General features: G+C 30.8%; 3 protein-coding genes across 3 annotated transcripts; 1 reads left to right on the top strand and 2 right to left on the bottom strand.

Annotated features, from left to right (window-relative positions):
• Positions 1-1,588: 1,588 nt before the first annotated feature.
• LOC115884293 (origin recognition complex subunit 4) lies at positions 1,589-3,352 on the bottom strand. Its single transcript, XM_030902836.1, has 7 exons — positions 3,105-3,352; positions 2,836-3,046; positions 2,609-2,743; positions 2,431-2,550; positions 2,184-2,371; positions 1,845-2,129; positions 1,589-1,789 (listed from the first exon to the last, which is right to left on the bottom strand). The coding sequence occupies exons 1-7, from the start codon at positions 3,282-3,284 to the stop codon at positions 1,625-1,627; spliced, it is 1,284 nt and encodes a 427-aa protein (XP_030758696.1). The 5' UTR covers positions 3,285-3,352; the 3' UTR covers positions 1,589-1,624.
• Positions 3,353-14,691: 11,339 nt separating this feature from the next.
• On the top strand, positions 14,692-16,065 carry LOC115884286 (thioredoxin domain-containing protein). Its single transcript, XM_030902823.1, has 3 exons — positions 14,692-15,225; positions 15,277-15,445; positions 15,510-16,065. The coding sequence occupies exons 1-3, from the start codon at positions 14,959-14,961 to the stop codon at positions 16,007-16,009; spliced, it is 936 nt and encodes a 311-aa protein (XP_030758683.1). The 5' UTR covers positions 14,692-14,958; the 3' UTR covers positions 16,010-16,065.
• On the bottom strand, positions 16,036-18,401 carry LOC115884278 (pentatricopeptide repeat-containing protein 2, mitochondrial-like). The gene is made up of 7 exons (XM_030902812.1): positions 18,010-18,401; positions 17,729-17,957; positions 17,575-17,677; positions 17,176-17,370; positions 16,854-17,124; positions 16,651-16,793; positions 16,036-16,595 (listed from the first exon to the last, which is right to left on the bottom strand). Exons 1-7 carry the CDS (start codon positions 18,104-18,106, stop codon positions 16,434-16,436), a joined length of 1,200 nt encoding a protein of 399 aa, XP_030758672.1. The 5' UTR covers positions 18,107-18,401; the 3' UTR covers positions 16,036-16,433.
• Between the last annotated feature and the right edge of the window lie 206 nt (positions 18,402-18,607).

The following is an 18,607-nucleotide window of genomic DNA, read 5'->3' as shown; positions in this document are numbered from 1 at the left end:
GTCATCGTATATATCGATTTTTATCAAAATCGGACAACATTGAACTTTTTTTGACAGCTGTTAAATTTGACAGCTCAATTTTTTTTCTTTCCTTTTAACCCATGGCCATCCTATATATAGATTTTTATCAAAATCGGACAACATTGAACTTTTTTTGACAGCTGTTAAATTTGACAGCTCAATTTTTTTTCTTTCATTTTAGCCCATGGCCATCCTATATATCGATTTTTATCAAAATCGGACAACTTTGAAATTTTTTTGACAGCTGTCAAATTTGACGGCTCAAATTTTTTTTGACGGCTTGGCTTTTAAAAATATAGCCAAACATTTATATTTAAATTCATCCGTTACTTTTCTTCCTTTAGCTGATTTGTTAATTTGTGCAATTTGAATATTAACAAAATTTGCTGTCTATTGATGGACATAATTTGTACGTAGCCTCTTTAGATTGTTCAATAGATAATTTATTGGGTATCTCTTTAATTCTTGTTTGTAACTCCTGGACTCCTGGCATGTTTTTTAATTTTGATTGTCTATTCTCTAAAGTTAAATGTTTAATTGATTTTTTCATTTTTACTTTTTGAGAAGTATGCGCGGTTAACGATTCGTTTGTTTAGATAAAAGTATTGTGTAAATAAAATTCAGTTTCAGTCAATTACAGTATTTTTTTAATACGACCCTGTCTAGCAAAAGTTTATTTTCTGGGAAATTTTTTGATAGGTTTTAATCTGGCCCTGACTCGGCACCCATAATGGTATTTTCAAGGCCAAATTTTATAGAAATTTTAAATGTGATTTTAAACAATGGGATCTGGGTAGAGTTAGCCTGCCGTGTGATTTATATGCCGCGATTAGGGGTTGTAAATGTTTGACTAAAATTAATATTTTTTTTAATAATTTCAAAAATTACGTAATTTCGATTATAAAATTACCAAAATTTCTTCTATAACATGTATTTTATTATTTTTATTCTTTTTGGACTCTCTCTCCTAAATCTTAATAAAATATAAAAAAGTTTAAATAAGATATATTTGTAATTTAATTATAGCTTCATTAAAATAAAAAAATTACCTGGCGTTGATACGGAGAGTTCAGGTGTATTTGAGAAACGAAAGACAGTGTTGCGTTTCTCGTCAGAGTCGTCAGGGAACGATCGTTACGACAGAGACAACCTATCTATCGCTCGTGTCGCACTCGTTATAACCTAAAACAATAACACAACAATAACAAGACATTGTCTGACCGCATGTTCCAACTATTTATGAATGAGATGCTCAGTCTATATTTTATTTTAAGTCTATGGAACAATACTATTTTTGTCCTTTATCTCCTATCTGATGCAACACTGTGCGTCGTAACCTCGGATCGTTACCATTTTTCCTGACGCTAGCTAGTGTGTCACGGCCTTGAATGTTTATGCCCCACGCGTGTAAAGAAGTTTCACTTCAAAAAAATAAATAGATCAATTTGATTATGAACCTATGTTCTGAACATTGAATAAAGATTCTTTGCCGGATAGCCCTAGCAGCTTAGGCTTATAAATAAATTGAAGGAAGATTTTTTGCTGGGAACACAAAAATTAAATTAGAAAAAAATTAAACTATAATGTAATTTGTAATATAATATTAAGTTAATGAACTGTTTGCCCATTGCAATACTTCTGTAGGCAATCCACAAAATTTTCCAATAGCTTCTGATAACTGTTGAGATGTTACCATCAATTTAAAAAACTGATACTCCTTCTGGACTCTGGAATTTCCACAATTGATTAATGAGATCAGCTCCAGATTCTAAAAAACACCCTGAGGTTACCTTATATAAGTTAAAACTTTTGAATATATTTACCTCAATGTGTTCAAATGCCTTCATGACAACCGGCCTTTGAATAGTTTGTATACTAGCATGCTTGTTTGCAAATTTAACATATCTATTGTACACCATTTCGAAGTTCATGGGCTGATTATCGTATATATCACAGTGGTGCTTCATAGCAATTATCAGACATAATTCTAAAACACTTAGATCTCTTAATGTGTTAATTATTTCATCCTTCTCCAAAAGATTTAATTCATTTTCAAATAACACCACTGAAAATGATATATTATTTGATAATAAACATATGCATTTTAGCTGAAACAGAAAATTATATTAATAGAGTTATACATGAATAAAATATTTACAAACCAAAAAATGCTTTATGGAATTAAAATTTAATTCTAAATCTATCAATCTTTGAATAATATTTTTAAACTTTTTATCTTTAAGCAGCAAATCTAGAGCCTGATTCCACTCTTTACGTCTGTTTTCACTGATTTTTATCCTAGCTTTATAAGGTATTTCCAAATACCATTTTATATGTACTAAAACAGAATCTAAAGGGAAAATTAAGTAACTAAGCACCTATATTTTCAAAATCAGATGTATTTTTTACCTAATTGATTAATTTTACTCTCGTCTTCTGGTCCAGGGTAGATAAACATTTGCCTGTGGGAAAACCGAGATTTTACACGTTTTTCTAATAGCTGAATAACATCCAGGCGGCACGTGATACCTGAATAAAAATGAAAAACATTTATATTAATTTCAATGCTTGTTAATTGAAAACCTACCTAGAACACAAATGGGTGTTTGAGCACTTTGTGAAATATCAAATAAGTTATAAAGTAATGTTTGATTATGATGAGCACAGAATAAATCAAAATCTTCTAGAACAAATATCACACTCTTGGAGCAGCGCTTTTCGCCTAAAATGTTTATGAAATAAATTATATATAAAATAAAAAAACAATAATTTTTGAAGTGAAACGCGTGATGTTATTATCAATATTATAATTACCTCCCCTTAAGCATCCTAGAAGAAAAACTAAATTTTCTGCAAAACTACCGAAAACTTTGCCGTCCACTGCATTGTCTAATTTCATTTGAAACGTGATACTTTTTAAGGCAAGTTTATCATCAGTGTGAACTAAACCATGTAATTTTACCAGTAAACTATCAGTTCTAAACTTGCCCTTTTCTGACAATTCATTAATAACACTGTTTACTAGCTAAAATGTTTATGTATTTCAAAATAAAACAAAAATAAATCGAGTACATACTACATACCCTCGTTTTGCCTACCCCTATAGAACCAATAATTAAAATAGAATTTGACTCTCCATAGTCTAAAGTTTTCAATAACAAATCTGCCAATTGTGTTCTTTCATTTTCTAGACATAACAGTACATTATTATTTAGAAGTTTATCTTTTAAATAAACTCGAATTTGTTTTACTTCTTCGCACATATTTGAGTGTAGGGTAGAGATATAGAGATAGGAGAATGAGCACCACAGAATAACTACTGAACGATCAGTCCATAGAATAACGAACTCAGAGAAACTAACTGTTTCATCCGCCTGGATCAGTCATGTAATAAAAAAGCGAACAAAATTTTTGCTGCCATCTATAGAGGGCCGAGTGCGGCTCAGGGCTTCAAGGTCAAAATAATTATTTATTAAATAAAAAAGTCGTGTCGGCGGCACGACTCGAACCGGCTACCTTCGTGTTGCTAGACGAGAGCCTTAAGCCCCGTTCTCAGAACAACGTCGTGTCGCGGGCGACACAGTTTGACATTTCAAATAACCAATGGGAGCTGTACTAAATTTAAAATTGACAGCTGTTTGAATTTTGTACAAATCTGATTGGTTCTCTTGACGTGTCGCTGGCGACAGTCGCAGTTCTGAGAACGGGGCTTTAAGCCCCGTTCTCAGAACGACGTCGTGTCGCTGGCGACACAGTTTGACATTTCAAACAACCAATGGGAGCTGTACTAAATTTAAAATTGACAGCTGTTTGAATTTTGTACAAATCTCATTGGTCCTCTTGACGTGTCGCTGGCGACAGTCGCTGTTCTGAGAACGGGGCTTTATCCTCTACACCACCAGATATCTTGACGAGAATTATATCTTAATGGTAATAAATTATGAATTCAGCCTGCTACAACGGATATGTAAAATTTATTCTAGAGGCTGCTTATACTTTGAAAATTCATCTCGTTGCAGTTCATCACAGTTGTATAATTCAAGAAGCACTAAGAAATATGGCTACCTTTGAATAATATAATATGAAAAAGTTGGAGTCGGAATACAATAAAAAGCACGAGAAATACATTTTGTATTAAAAACAAAATAAAGGCAGCTTAAATATAGTTTGAAGCATAAATAAAGGAGTATTTGAAGTACTGTGTGGACGGAAGAGGGAAAGTTCATAAGGGAGTGGATAAAAAAGCTAGAGATGATTATTCATTTTCCAAATTCAAGACCGCAAAAGCAAGATTTTTCAAATTTCACTGTTCACCTCTCTAATACCTCTAATTCACATAATTCTAAACTGAGCCTGGTAGTGCCATTCAGACATTTGAATTTCATCAAAATGATGAGTTACATATCGCAAAATTCATAGCAAAATGAATTTTAAAGACCGAGCCAATCGTAACGTTTGAAGCAACCATACATACACGAAGAACTGTTCTGCAACCATATATACACGACGTAAATTAGCACCATCTATAGTGGGCCGAATCGTCAATTTGTAATTTAATGCTCCATAAGAGTGACTGGGCCCTGATGAGCACCATGAGCACATTAATCCAGACCTACCCAGACAAGACCACAGAATATACTAACGAAAAAGAAACCCAAGTTCCTTGTAATAAATCGGTTCCATTTTCGTAACGCCATCTCTCGACATAGCTGACATTATAGGTTAGCCAAAGGGGTGCGGGGCCGGGGGGAATTGTAAAATACACTTTTTTATTTTAATTATTTTTATTCACTATTTGCAATTTTATTTTAAAACATATAATGTGAAACAATCATATAATATGTCTTAAAAATAAAATTACAAACGGAAACAAAAGGAATTAAATAATGTTCTGGAAAATCTACAAAGTTAATTTCATGATAAAATTATTATTATGGAGATTTTAATCTCCATCATCCATTATGGATCAAACGAATCTCCATTAATAGGGGCGGAAGTTAGGCTATGCAAATTGATAAGTATATTAAGTATAACCCTTTGGTATAACATTGTTAAACAAACATTAACAAATCATAACATATCAGATCATAGAACTAAAAAAGTACTATTACATAAAACAGGTGATACAATACTTCAAAATTAATTTTAACATAATATCAAAAACCGAAAAAATCAAACTGCAAACACAAACCACACACTTTATCACAACAGAAATTAACCATTAGAATATACTAACGAAGTTAAGTAAAAGTTCTTGTAGTAAATACTGATTCCATTTTCGTAACGTAAAATCTCTCGACATAGTTGATATTATAGTTAGCCATAGGGTACTATTGGAATTGTAATACACCTTTTTTTTTTATTATTTTATTCGCTATTGTAATTTATTTTTAAAAATATGTGTGAAACAATCATAATATGTCTTAAAATGGTAAAGCACAATGAAACAAAGTGAATTCAATAATTGAAAATCTACAAAGTTTATTGATGTTTTCTAGTAATGTTCCAACTTTGACCAATTTTATCAATGCTAAAAGATGTAATTGTAAAGCCAAGAGAAAAAATTAAGATCAGAAAACAAAATTTCAATCTTTTGTGAAACATTAAATAGGGAATCTAGCATTTCATAAAGTACCAAAAAATTTTCACACAATAGCAATTCTAATAGTTATAATACTTCAGATGATTTAAACAACAAATTTTATATAATATGTCTAGTATATACATAGATCTGAATTTTGCTAATTGTCACAACATATATAAATAGTAACATTCCTCTCCATTCACTAGCTGGGAATTTAATCCATGCTGTTCAGATGTTCTTTTCTGCAATCTGGTATGGATGATACTTTATTCCATGGCAGCATCTCTACTCATTGATTGCTAAAAATTATCTCTTAAAATATAACAAATGTTTGAAGGTGTGTTACTGTATTCTATGTTGTCACACACGCTATTCCAAACAAACAAATATGATAGCTGAATGGTTCCAGTATACACCTCTTTGGTATAACATTGTTACCTTCAAATATTCACAAAGCATAACATAACAGATCATACAATTATTATTACATAAAAACAGGGTGATACTAATCATTTCATTCATTTTAATTAATATTTACCGAAAAATAAACTGCAAACACAACCACACTTATCACAACAGAAATTAAAACACACTCCCGCGGCAAATGTCCAAGAAAGACTGATCCAGGGCCATGTAAGTGAAATATTAAAAATGGTTCCAGCAAAAGTTTCCAATTATGACGGATGATGGCGCTGATCGTCAAAATTTTTGACAGAAAATTTTGGTTACTGACAATACGATCGTGAGCTACGACTGACAGGACCAATCAGAATGAATGATCAGTCTTTCTTGGACATTTGCTGCGGGAGTGTGTGTTAATTTCTGTTGTGAAGATTATTGTGTTTGCAGTTTGGACGATTTGATCGGTTTTGATATTAGGGTTAAAATTAATTTTGAAGTGTCTGAAAAATTAATTGTATCACCTGTTTTGATGTAATAGTAACTCTTTTTAGTTCTATGATCTAAACATAATGTGCAGCGATTTGTGAATGTTTGCTTCAAAAAATGTTATACCAAAGAGGTTATACTTTATAATATAAATATTATCAATTTGCATAGCCTAAATCTTTTATCAATAAACTTTGTAGATTCTTTTCAGATTATTTAATTCCTTTTGTTTCTTGTTTGTAATTTTATTTTTAAGACATATTATGTGATTGTTTCACATAACATGTTTTAAAAAATTGCAAATAGCAAATAGCGAAAAAAAAATAATAATTAAAATAAAAGTGTATTTTTACAATTCCCCCGGCCCCGCACCCCTTTGGCTAACCTATAATGTCAGCTATGTACGAGAGATACGAAAATGGAACCGATTTATTACAAAGGAACTTGGGCTTCTTTTCGTTAGTATATTCTGTGGACTGATCATTCATTCTGATTGGTCCTGTCCGGTCGTAGCTCACGTCGTATTGTCGGTAAGCAAAATCCCTGTCCAAAATTTTGACGATCAGCGCCATCATCCGTCATAATTGGGAAACTTTTTGCTGGAACCATTTTTACATTTCACTTACATGGCCCTGGACAAGACTAACTCTCTTTTGTTAGTCAAAATTTTCCTCGTGTTATGAAGTTAGTTCTTTAATATTTTGAATGATTCTCTATTAAATTAGTTGATTGTCAAATTAATAAACATGATTTTTCTATTAAGGAACAATTTTATCAGTATCTGAACGTTTTAAAATTTCATATTTTTATTTTTACAGATGCATCTAAAAAGAAAAAGTAACTGGTTTTTGAATAACCGGTATTTTCCTCTAAAATAACCGGTTATTTAAAGGTAGTTTTTTTTTTCACCAGTTAACCTAATAACCTTTAGACATTGTGTTCAATAACCTATAGCCGGTTATTTTTAAAAAAATCGTACTTGCTTTAAAAACAAGTAACAATTAAATATTAGCTGTTTTGAATCGTAAATTTCTGAAGAAGCGAACGGCAGATCGAAGATTTCAAAGAAGCGAACGGCGGATCTTCCAGATATTACGACGATAACGGGAGATCCTGCTCCCCAAAACGAAAATATATGACATCAACATCAAATGTCAAAATTAAATCAGGCATCAGGCGAACCCCTCATGATAATAATCAAAACAACGGCCGAATGGCCCTTCTGACAGGTCAGGCTGTAAAACAAAGTAACTAATGGCAGATAGACTACTACTAGCCACCAGCTAGCCAAGTGATACGAACCTAATTACAAATAGATTCTCTAAATCTCTATATTTAAAGGGAAAAGCATGTGTATTTTAATATACAAACAATCTTCCCAGATAAACAATGGTTTAAAATTTTAGTATATAGATAGAAGACATATTACAACGTTAATTAGAATGCGTACAGCTAATAAGCTTAACAAAAACCATTTATATAAATTAAAGTGAAGGGAAGATCCATTCTGTGAGTGTGTGTGGCTCTGTTGGAAGGACTTTAACGGATTTTCAACGGTTCTCAAAAAGTTTCCATGGTTTCCTGCCTTAGTTTCAACCCACGTTTCACCGTAAATATATATTTACAGTTTTGTAGTTTTGAAGTCTCTCTTGAAGCTTAGACTAAAGAAATACAAAATTAAAGTTCAATTAATGAATGAAGATAATCTTTCATTATCTATTCATTCAGTTCTTCCTTTATTTTCTTTGGTATTTGATTAAAATAACTTGGTGTGTAGATTGTAGAACTTGTGAGTTATTGTGTGGTTTGTTGAACGTTAAGTAATTACTAGTTTTAATATCACATCCATGTCTACTCAAAAAAAGTGAGGTTAGCATTTTATTTAAATTCATTTTTGTACATATACATACTTACATTGCTACAATCTTTATTTAATCAAGCGATTTAACTAAGTTTATTATCTAAATTTGAAGTAGACCTATGGAGTGTAGAGGTAAGTAAACCTATAGGAAAACTAAATATTTAGTTTGCTAGGTTAGATTATTAAACAAACATTAACAAATCATAACATATCAGATCATAGAACTAAAAAAAGTACTATTACATAAAAAACAGGTGATACAATACTCAAAATTAATTTTAACATAATATCAAACTGAAAATCAAACTGCAAACACAACCACACTTATCACAAATAGAAATAACACACACTTCCGCGGCAGTCCAAGAAAGACTGATCATTCTGATCAAGGCCATAACCGGTTAATTTGTGTCGGTTAATTTTGAACCAGTTATTATTTTTGAAAGATGGCCCCTGGTTAACCTATAACTTTTTTTACCAATAACCGCCCATTATATTATCAAGATGACATTTAGACCAGTGTTCCCAAGTCTCAAAAATTTATCTCCCTAAAAATCTAAAACGCTCGCATCAAAAATCCCCAAAATATTCCTAAAAATCTAAAAAAATATCCCGAAAAATCCCTAAAAATGTAAATAATAATAAATAAACAATTTGTTGTGTTTTAAGTGGTTGACCTTGAAACGTCTGATCACAGCAATGTAGCCAACTGCTCGAAACTTTCCATTAAAGCAATATCAAATCTTCTTAAATCCAAACAACTAAAATCCCCACAACTGTTATCCAAGATTCGGTGATTAAAATAAATAAATTATTTTGTTTTATATTTTACTTCCCTATTAATTTTGAAAAATAGCAGTATCGGTCTTATCTCCTCTTTGGTAGCGGTAAAATTCCATTGAAATATTATCCCTAAAAATATCATATACGTATTACTTTTTACAAATATACTCAGGGTTCCCTATTTAACCCCGTGTGCAATTTCTGTGCCGTAAGAAAAAGACAACATAACCCAGCTCCATATTAAAACTGCATAAGTCTATTTCACCCGGATATGGATTGAACTGCGATTGCGCCAAACTCCGATTGATTGTTGTTTTAGTTCTGTTTGTATTACTTTTTATTTGTGCGCGTAAAAGAGTGATTTTGTTTAGTTTATTGTTTCCAACTATTTTTTTATATTTTTCCAACTCCATGATAATGTGTTATAGATAATAAAAATATAAATAAAATTGAAGGTTAGAGGAAATGTCAGTCAACCACTTCCCTTTAAAAATATCGACCAATGAAAACTTCTTCAGGTGAGGCATGCTCAGTTAAATGAATATCCGGGTGAAATAGACTTATGCAGAATTCCATATTGTTCTTTCACTGTTTGGGCTTCACTTTTTGGAGATTAGGCTGAGTATATTTGTAAAAAGTAATACGTATATGAAAAATATCCCCAAAAAATTTTACTCTCTAAAAAAATCCCCATATAGATTTTTTCTCCCCAAATTTAGGGATAAAATCCCGGAGTTGGTAACACTGATTTAGACGGCAACTGACATATATGTCATAATATTTGAATCTTAAATATATATGGTGCTTGTCAGATATAACACCCTCCGAATTTGGCATTTATTAATATATCAGTCGAAAGCATACACTTAAATAAGAATTTTAAGCAAAAAAAAATTGCGGATGAACCACAATTTATTGATAAATAAATAAATTAAAAGTGCATTTTTAGGTTATGGTGAAGTTGTATAAGCCAGTGCCTTCTATTAAAAGATCAGCCAGTGGGCGAGATTTATGACGTCACGCTAGTTAGATATAACGGATTAATAAATATGTTGTAGAATACATGGAAAACATAATTATTCCTCAGATTTTTGGTTTGTATTTTAAAAATGATATAGTTTACATTAAATATACATAATATACAGTTAATAATTACAACATATATACCTATTTGTAGTAATAAATACTTTGGCAAATAAACTATGAACCATACAAATGCAGCAAATGTTTTACGATGTACAAATAGTGTATAGGTACATAACATAATGGGTAAAATGTAAATATATTTTAAATTTTGGGGTTTGAAAATCGATCTAATTTAACAAAAAACATTCAATATCTAATAATAGTGATGTATTATTATTTGCATTCACAAAATTTATATGTATATCTTGCAAGTATCAATCTTCGAAAAATTATATTTACAAATAATACAATATTATCTAAAAAAGGCGTCAGCGATGGCTATGAAATGAAGATCGCTGGCATTTTATATGTAAAATTATTCTAAAATTTTTGATTTTCTTGGGATTTTTAGGTTCGGGAAAAACGCTGATTTAAGTTTTCATTTGGGTTTTCATTATTTTTATTTGGTTTAAAAAAACGTTTCGGCTAACTATAGCCTTCATCAGTGTTGTGTCATATGAGAAAAATAGTGTCGAATATAATCCAAAAAATTACATATACAATATAATTCACACCTCATAATATTTACTGCAATTAATAAACTAATATAAACTAATCAAAACATGACCACATATTTTTTAAAATTATTATTCTTAACACTAAAATTATCTACATTGACTATGGAGTACGCAGTACGCAGTAAACATTATGTGCGTGGTATGAATATTTTATATGTAATTTTTTGGATTATATTCGACACTATTTTTTTCATATGACACAACACTGATGAAGGCTATAATGTTAGCCGAACCGTTTTTTTTTTAAACCAAATAAAAATAATGAAAAACCAAATGAAAACTTAATCAGCGTTTTTCCCGAACCTAAATCCCAAGAAAATCAAAAAATTTAGTATATTTAGAAACAAGATTCAAGAATATCAAATTTTCCAAGATTGTAAAATTCTAGTTAATTATTTTATGTGTACAGTTATTTAGGGCATGTCATCGATGTTCATTTCCAAGCCAACTAGACGCCGATTTTTTTCGATGATACGGTATAATTCTTACATAAAATGTAAATAACATTAGACCAATTAAAACAAATAAATATGAATTTCTTAGTATTTTTAGTAACACCTTTATTCTTAAAACTTAATTTTGTATTATGCAAATATACCAATTTTATTGTTATTTTATTCATATTGTATTCAGCCATCACTTAAATATTTGATATTAATTTGGTATTATAAATAATACATACATTATATATTATCAAACAAAAACACATTCTTCTTTTAAACTGTATCAGTCTTGTCTTTACAAAAATCTTTTTTAAAATTTGAACTCAAAATAATAATCTTTTTCATGATCTTTAATACACATATTCTTTATTTTTCCCTAGATCATAATACCTACTTACGTGTTTGAATCTATCGAAGCTGAACCAACAACACTTGGAGTGGAGATTCCACAATATGAATAAAATAAACATAGTTGTCTAGTTTTCATTAATACCATCATGGGAGAATATTATTTTTAAATTTATTAAAGATATTTTCAATAGAATTCTCTTGATTTATAATTCGTACCCACTTTTCTTGCTCTTCCGGACACTTTAGGCTGCCTAATATAACTATCCTTTCCACCAGGAACACAACAAAGATGAAGCATAGCACCAAAAACACACTCCACTTAAGCTTTATTGATGAATTGTTAGAGTCTTAAAAAACACACACAAAAATCACGATAAGTAAAAAATGTATGGGCACTTTTAGGTTAAATCACTTACACAACGTGTAATTTTTCAATTTTTCTATTTTTTTATGCGAAACCGAGAGTTACCATATATCTGGTAGTAGTTTATGTCACTTAAACACCAAAATAATCAGTTTTTTGCATACAATAATAAATAATACAAAAATCAAAGAGTTATAACCATAGTGCAAATAAAATAAAATAGCCAGACTGAAAGGCATCTCATTCATAAATAGCTGGATGTATTTAAAGCTTCAAATCCCATTAAAACCTCACAAATCTCAAACCCTTGATATTTGAAAAGCGGCGATACATAAGTTAGCATCAGCTACACACATAAACTACATTAACTACATGTAATGTAGTTTATGTAGTTTTAAAAGTAAGAGTTTTAGGTTATAACGAGTGCGACACGAGCGATAGATAGGTTGTCTCTGTCGTAACGGTCGTTCCCTGACGACTCTGCCGAGAAACACAACACAAACTTTCGTTTCTCAAGTACACCTGAACTCTCCGTATCATAGCCGGGTAATTTTTTTATTTTAATGAAGCTATAATTAAATTAAAAATATATCGTATTTAAACTTTTTTATATTTTATTAAGATTTAGGACAGGTTTTTTAAATATAAGTTTAGAAAAAACAATTTAGAGTCCAAAAAGGATAAAAATAATAAAATACACGTTATAGAAGAAATTTTATAATTGAAATTAGGTAATTTTTGAAATTAATAATAAATTATTAATTTTAGTCAAACATTTACAACCCCTAATATTAATCAAAACAGGATCTATTCCACAGATATAATAGAATCGGCGACAGGGAGAGAAAAAAAAATATGATTGTTGTAATTTTGTTTCTGGTTAAGTGATGTCTTATTATGTAAATTAGAGAAAACATAAATCTGTTCCATTAAAGCAAGGAAGGTGATAAAATAAAAACTACATTTATTTAACTCGGTACTGTCTTTATTATACCAGGTGCGTCTCAAAAGTGGCTCATCCCCCATAATTTTTTTATATTTTCAAATAAAAAAACAAGATTTAGTATGTTAGTATATGAAATAAATTAGGATTGATTGACGCATTCAATTGTTTTTGGTCACTTCCTTTTTAACCGGAAATGACTATAACTTTTAATTTTTAAACGGCGCCCTCGGTATATTCTACTTTATTCGATAGAAAATGACACTCTGAATAGAATGACATATCATATGTCAACTTTTGGACATTTTTCGCATATGGTTTAATTGTAATTGTAACACGCGGTTCATAACGACAATTTGACTCGAAAGAAATACCAAGTGTGTGTGGTATCAATATATTCATAAAAAAAATGCTTTTTCCAAATATGCTAATGAGTCACCCTTGTTCCATTTGAAAAATTGACATATGTATGATTAAAAATACGATTTGTACATCTTTAACCGGCCTAGACAAGACACGAAACCTATTAGACGATCAAACTCCATTTTCCAAGGCTCCTTTGATTAAAACATAGTGGGATTGAAAAAACTGGATTGAAATTTAAAATAGGATATGTTTTTTAAGCGACAATGTCAAAAGTTGGCATATGATATGTCATTCTATTCAGAGTGTCATTTTATCGAATAAAGTAGCAATATACCGAGGGTGCCTTTAAAATCGTAAAGATGTAATCATTTCAGAAACAGGAAGAGACCAAAACAATTGAATACGTCAATAAATCCTAATTTTATGTCATATACCTACTAACATACAAATCTGTTTTTTTATCTGAAAAATAAAAAAGTTAGTAGGGTTGAGCTAGACTTTTGAGACGACCCGGTATATTAAAAAATAATGTTTCATAATGTAATATCATTTTAAAATTTTGTATGTTATTTTAGATTCTGAAGATAATTTTAGAATAAACTGAATATATTTTTTAATAAAAAACATTATTAATTATTAACAGAAGGGTTATAATTATGATTTTATTTACAATGTAAGTAAGTAAATAATGTAATGTGTAAAAGAAAAAATTCAGATTTTACATTTTGGGCTAAAATATTATCTAAATAAGCGCCTTTCTACAACAACGCCACTGACTGCCAATGGGTAAATTGAGAGTTGCCTACCTGGTCAAAAGTCGCTTCAAGACTTAAATGGATTATTTAAGCCAAATTTCTTGCAGAATTTGGCACTGGCGAACCATATTTTATAGTTTTTGAACAGAAAAAAGTCAATAAAATAAACACTTAAGGACTACAAGCTAAGAAAATGCGTTAATACAGCCGGGGAGATAGCGGCAACAAAGCTTTACTCGCACACGTGCGACACGTACTACAAGGTAATAAATGAATGAATAGGCTCCCTCGCCTCTAATCGGTGTTGTCCATATTGTAAAGAACTTATCCTTATTAAACAGTATCCGACTTATAATTTAGTAGTATAAGGACTATTTAATACATCTATGGAATATTAAAACCTACACTTTATTAAACTGTAGTATTAATATCTCAATATATGTGTATAACAAGAAAAAAAATATTGATAATATGAAAGACGTGGACAACATAGGCTGGATGAGGAAGAGCTGGTCGACTGTACCTAGAAGTGTAACATGTGTACAAAAATCTGGTAGTAGTTTATGTCACTTAAACACCAAAATAATTAGTTTTTTGCACTACAATAATAAATAATACCAAAAATCAAAGAGTTAAAACCAAAAATCAACCGACAAAATATGAAACGGAATCTAACCCAATATCTAAGTATGTACAGCTGATGAAGTAAACAAAAGTCCGCCCCCAGGCTTATCTTTTAAAGAACGGCAGTGGGAGAGAACAGCTGAGACGGCGGGATGTCTATTCTTGTGACGGCGGTGTTGCCACACTTATTCCAACCAATTCCAACATTCCAACAATTTCACAAGTTTTATTTTGTAAATAAAATATCTATATAAAATAATTTCCTATTAAGTATGAATTTTCGTGTAGACGTTTTGCTGTTTCTTGCATTTATAACAAATGTGCGATGTGAATTAGAAGTTGTACGAGACGACGAGTTAGTTAATTTAATCCGAAGTGAGAAGTATGTTGTGGCACTTTTCTCTAAAAAATATTGTGAAGAATGCGTTAATTTTGAAAACGAACTGACCGGATTAAGGGAAGATTTAGTAGAGAGCCTTAATGCTTGGGTAGTTAAGTTAGTAGATAGTACAATGACCCGTTTATACTCGCCAACAAAGGTAATCTTAATTTGATAGAAAACTTATTTTCTCTATTAATCCTTTTTTAAGGAACCTGCTATAGTATTCTTTAGGCACGGAGTACCCTTGTTATATGATGGTCCTTTAACTGATGAAGCTATTTTACATATATTTACTAATAATAAAGAACCAGCCGTTAAAGAATTAAATGATGATAATTTTGAACATTTAACACAATCTTCTACTGGTGCCACTACTGGTATTTATAAACACAGTGTATCATATATATTTATACAGCATTTATTAATGCTTCAACTATTTAGGTGATTGGTTTGTACAGTTTTATACTACTGATTGTATAGAATGTCAAAGACTTCAAGCCCGCTGGGAAGCTGTAGGGGCTCACCTTAAATCAAGAATAAATGTAGCAAGAGTCAATAGGGTAACAGCTGGTGCTAAAACTGCTAGAAGGTTTAATGTGTTTGATGTGCCTGTGTTCATTCTTTTCAGAAAAGGGAAAATGTACAGATACCATGAGCAAGACTATCAAATTAAGTCATTGGTGGTCTTTGCTCAGGACTGGTATAAAAATGCTAAGCCAGAGCCTATACCAGTGCCAAAATCGCCTTTTGATGACTTAATAGCTTTAACTGTTACTATAATGAAGGAAAATCCTTATTTATGGCAGATTGGTTTTGCAACATTTATTTTGGGGCTGGTGGCCTATATTTTAATGATTTTTTTGAAGAAAATACCAACAGTTCCTAAATCAAAATCAGCTCAGAAAAAAAGTTCCACCAAAAAGAGTTCAAAGAGGGAATAGGATTGTTATAGATTAAATAACCTCACTGATGATTTAATAAAAGTTTTACTTTAGTATATTTTTGTCTAAATATTAAATAAGGCGTTTACGGCAAGAGTGGCCTAACTACTAAAATATAGGTTTCTAGATATCAACAGGTTTAGTTTGATTTGTGTACTTGCCTAAATTAGTAATCTATTTTCTTAAAAGATGAGCCACTGAGTTCACATTTGTACATAGATCGTACAAATGTGAAGATTGTAAAAGTGCACTTTCAATTTTCACATTTCTTTACCTCTTCACTAGAAATCTATGTACGAACATATATAAAATATGTAAAAGGGGCCTATCTTTAAAGAGAGGGATAGATTTTTCTACTTTTGCAGTAAACGTCTCAAATATAGTTCTTTATTGTAATTTCATAGTTTCCTAAACGATAAGACAATTAGACAAGGTCTGCTAAGCCAGGCCTTCTGTAACTAGGACGTCTTGTTTGAAAACTGTCATTAGGTTGTTGCCTATTCTGGAACTGTTGTCTTGGAACAAAGTCCCTATTGGATCTAATAGGAGGCTGTTGAATTTCTGAGCAAAGTTGATCATCTAATGTCTAAAATCAATAAAATGTTTATCAAAAGGACCAATCAAGAATATGATAATAGTACATTTTCAGTAATGTTTCCTTGCTTTTTGAATACCTCTTCTAATCTGTTAAATTCTAAGGCTACTTCTGGATTATCTGATGATTTCACACTTTCCCTAATCCTCTCTATAACATCTCTGTTAAATGTATGAACCTGCGATATTACTGCAAATAGTCACACATAAAATACAAGAAAATATACTAATAAAGGTTTTATGTACCAACCTGATGGAGTGTCCTCATTAAGGACACTCTTTAATATAGGAATCACTTCCTCTATTCGCCCTATACTACACAGGGCCAAAATTTTTAAATTTCTAATGGTAGTGTAATTCTGATTTTTGCATGTGCTTAACACTTCTAAAGCTATATCTGGTCGATCTTGATTCAAAGCTAAAGCAGCACAAAATGTGACTGCCCTTCTCATAGGTTGATGTCCAGTATTTTGAAGATCACTCCAGAGTTTTATTGCATAGTCAAAAGATTCTTTGGATTTCTTGTAATATAAAATATTAATATTCCATATGTTTTATGTTTAGTTACTTACCAATTTATAACATGCAGCTAATACCAAAACTACGACATTTTTGGGAGTAATACTTCCCTCAATTTGTTTTGCTTTTATAATATTGGCAACTTCCAGGATTTCCTTATATTTCTTATTTTCATAGAGTAGATCTAGCAATATTTGGTAAGACATTAACTGGTCAAAGGAAACAGACAATTCATCAGATTTAAAGCACTAGAAATTAAAACTGAATATATAATTTGAAGACTTGAAGTAAATAATGTGCTAAGTGCGAAAAAATCAGTTTTTCAAGTTCCATAACCAATGACATTATGTTAATGTGTTGAAATGTTTATCACGAAATAATGATTATGGCACTTAGAACATTATTTACTTGAAGTCTTCATTTATAATTGAAATGCTTAATAAGCTCTCTACCTCCAAGGCCAATTCAGGCTTGTTATGAATGTAAAACAGTCTCATAATAACTGGTCCAAATATAAAATTACCAAATCTCAAAGATTTATTTTGAGTGTTATACCTGGAAAAAAGAAAAACAAACTTATGATTACACACTCATGTATTAAACAACCTCTTCATCATTTTGATGACTAGTTCTATGTCCTTATCGTCTTGAGAAATATAAATCATATTTTTCAAATCTTCGGTAAAAATCATATTTTTGGAATCATCTGAAGTATATTCTGACATTTTTTCCCTGAATTTGTCTGATATATTTTTCATCTGATGTTGAATTCTCTCACGTTGCTCCTGGAAAGCAGGTATGCCCAACGTAGCTTTAGCATATAGCTTCCTAAGTCCTAAAAATGAATTTGAAATATTTAAATACATATGAATTATATAAGAAAATACCTGGGGCATAATCCGATAAAACTCCTAATTTATTTATTCTGGAAATTGAAGTGGATAATAAATAATTTCTAAACACTCCTGACAAAGTATTTGCCATTGTTGAATAAAAATATTAATTAAATAGAGATTTCTGATTAAACTGGATTAAACCAATCTTTATGTATCAAAATGGTGCTTTCTTCTTCTTATTTCTGGATGTTAGGTTAGTAAAGTAAATATTTCAGTTAACGTCTCCTTTTGAAACAGTTGTGGCGCGGTTCTACCCAGGCAGAAAGCATGGCCTTCTAGACTGTCCTAGAAAAAATCTGAATATTTCTATATGATTTCTGTCAATTTCTGCTACGGAACATTTTTATGCACGTCGGCGTCCTGTTCTTTTGTCTTTTGTCTGTGTGTCAACGTCAGCTCCCGAGGCCTCTGGCAAGGTCGGGCGCCATTTTAATTTTTGCCGTTTAGATTTGATTGGAAGTTTGTTTCTGATATTTCGGCTGAAATTTATAAGTACAAATATGTTTTTTGATATAAAGTTCCTTGTTAACACTTTAATAAAGTATATATGATATTAATTACATGAAGAAAATGATGAAATCGACGTTTC

This window comes from Sitophilus oryzae, unplaced genomic scaffold, assembly GCF_002938485.1.
Source record: "Sitophilus oryzae breed Bouriz unplaced genomic scaffold, Soryzae_2.0 scaffold_111_pilon_pilon, whole genome shotgun sequence".
NCBI classification, from domain to species: Eukaryota; Metazoa; Arthropoda; class Insecta; order Coleoptera; family Curculionidae; genus Sitophilus; species Sitophilus oryzae.
Note: the sequence above shows the minus strand (reverse complement) of the source record. Positions and strands in the feature narration are given on the sequence as shown.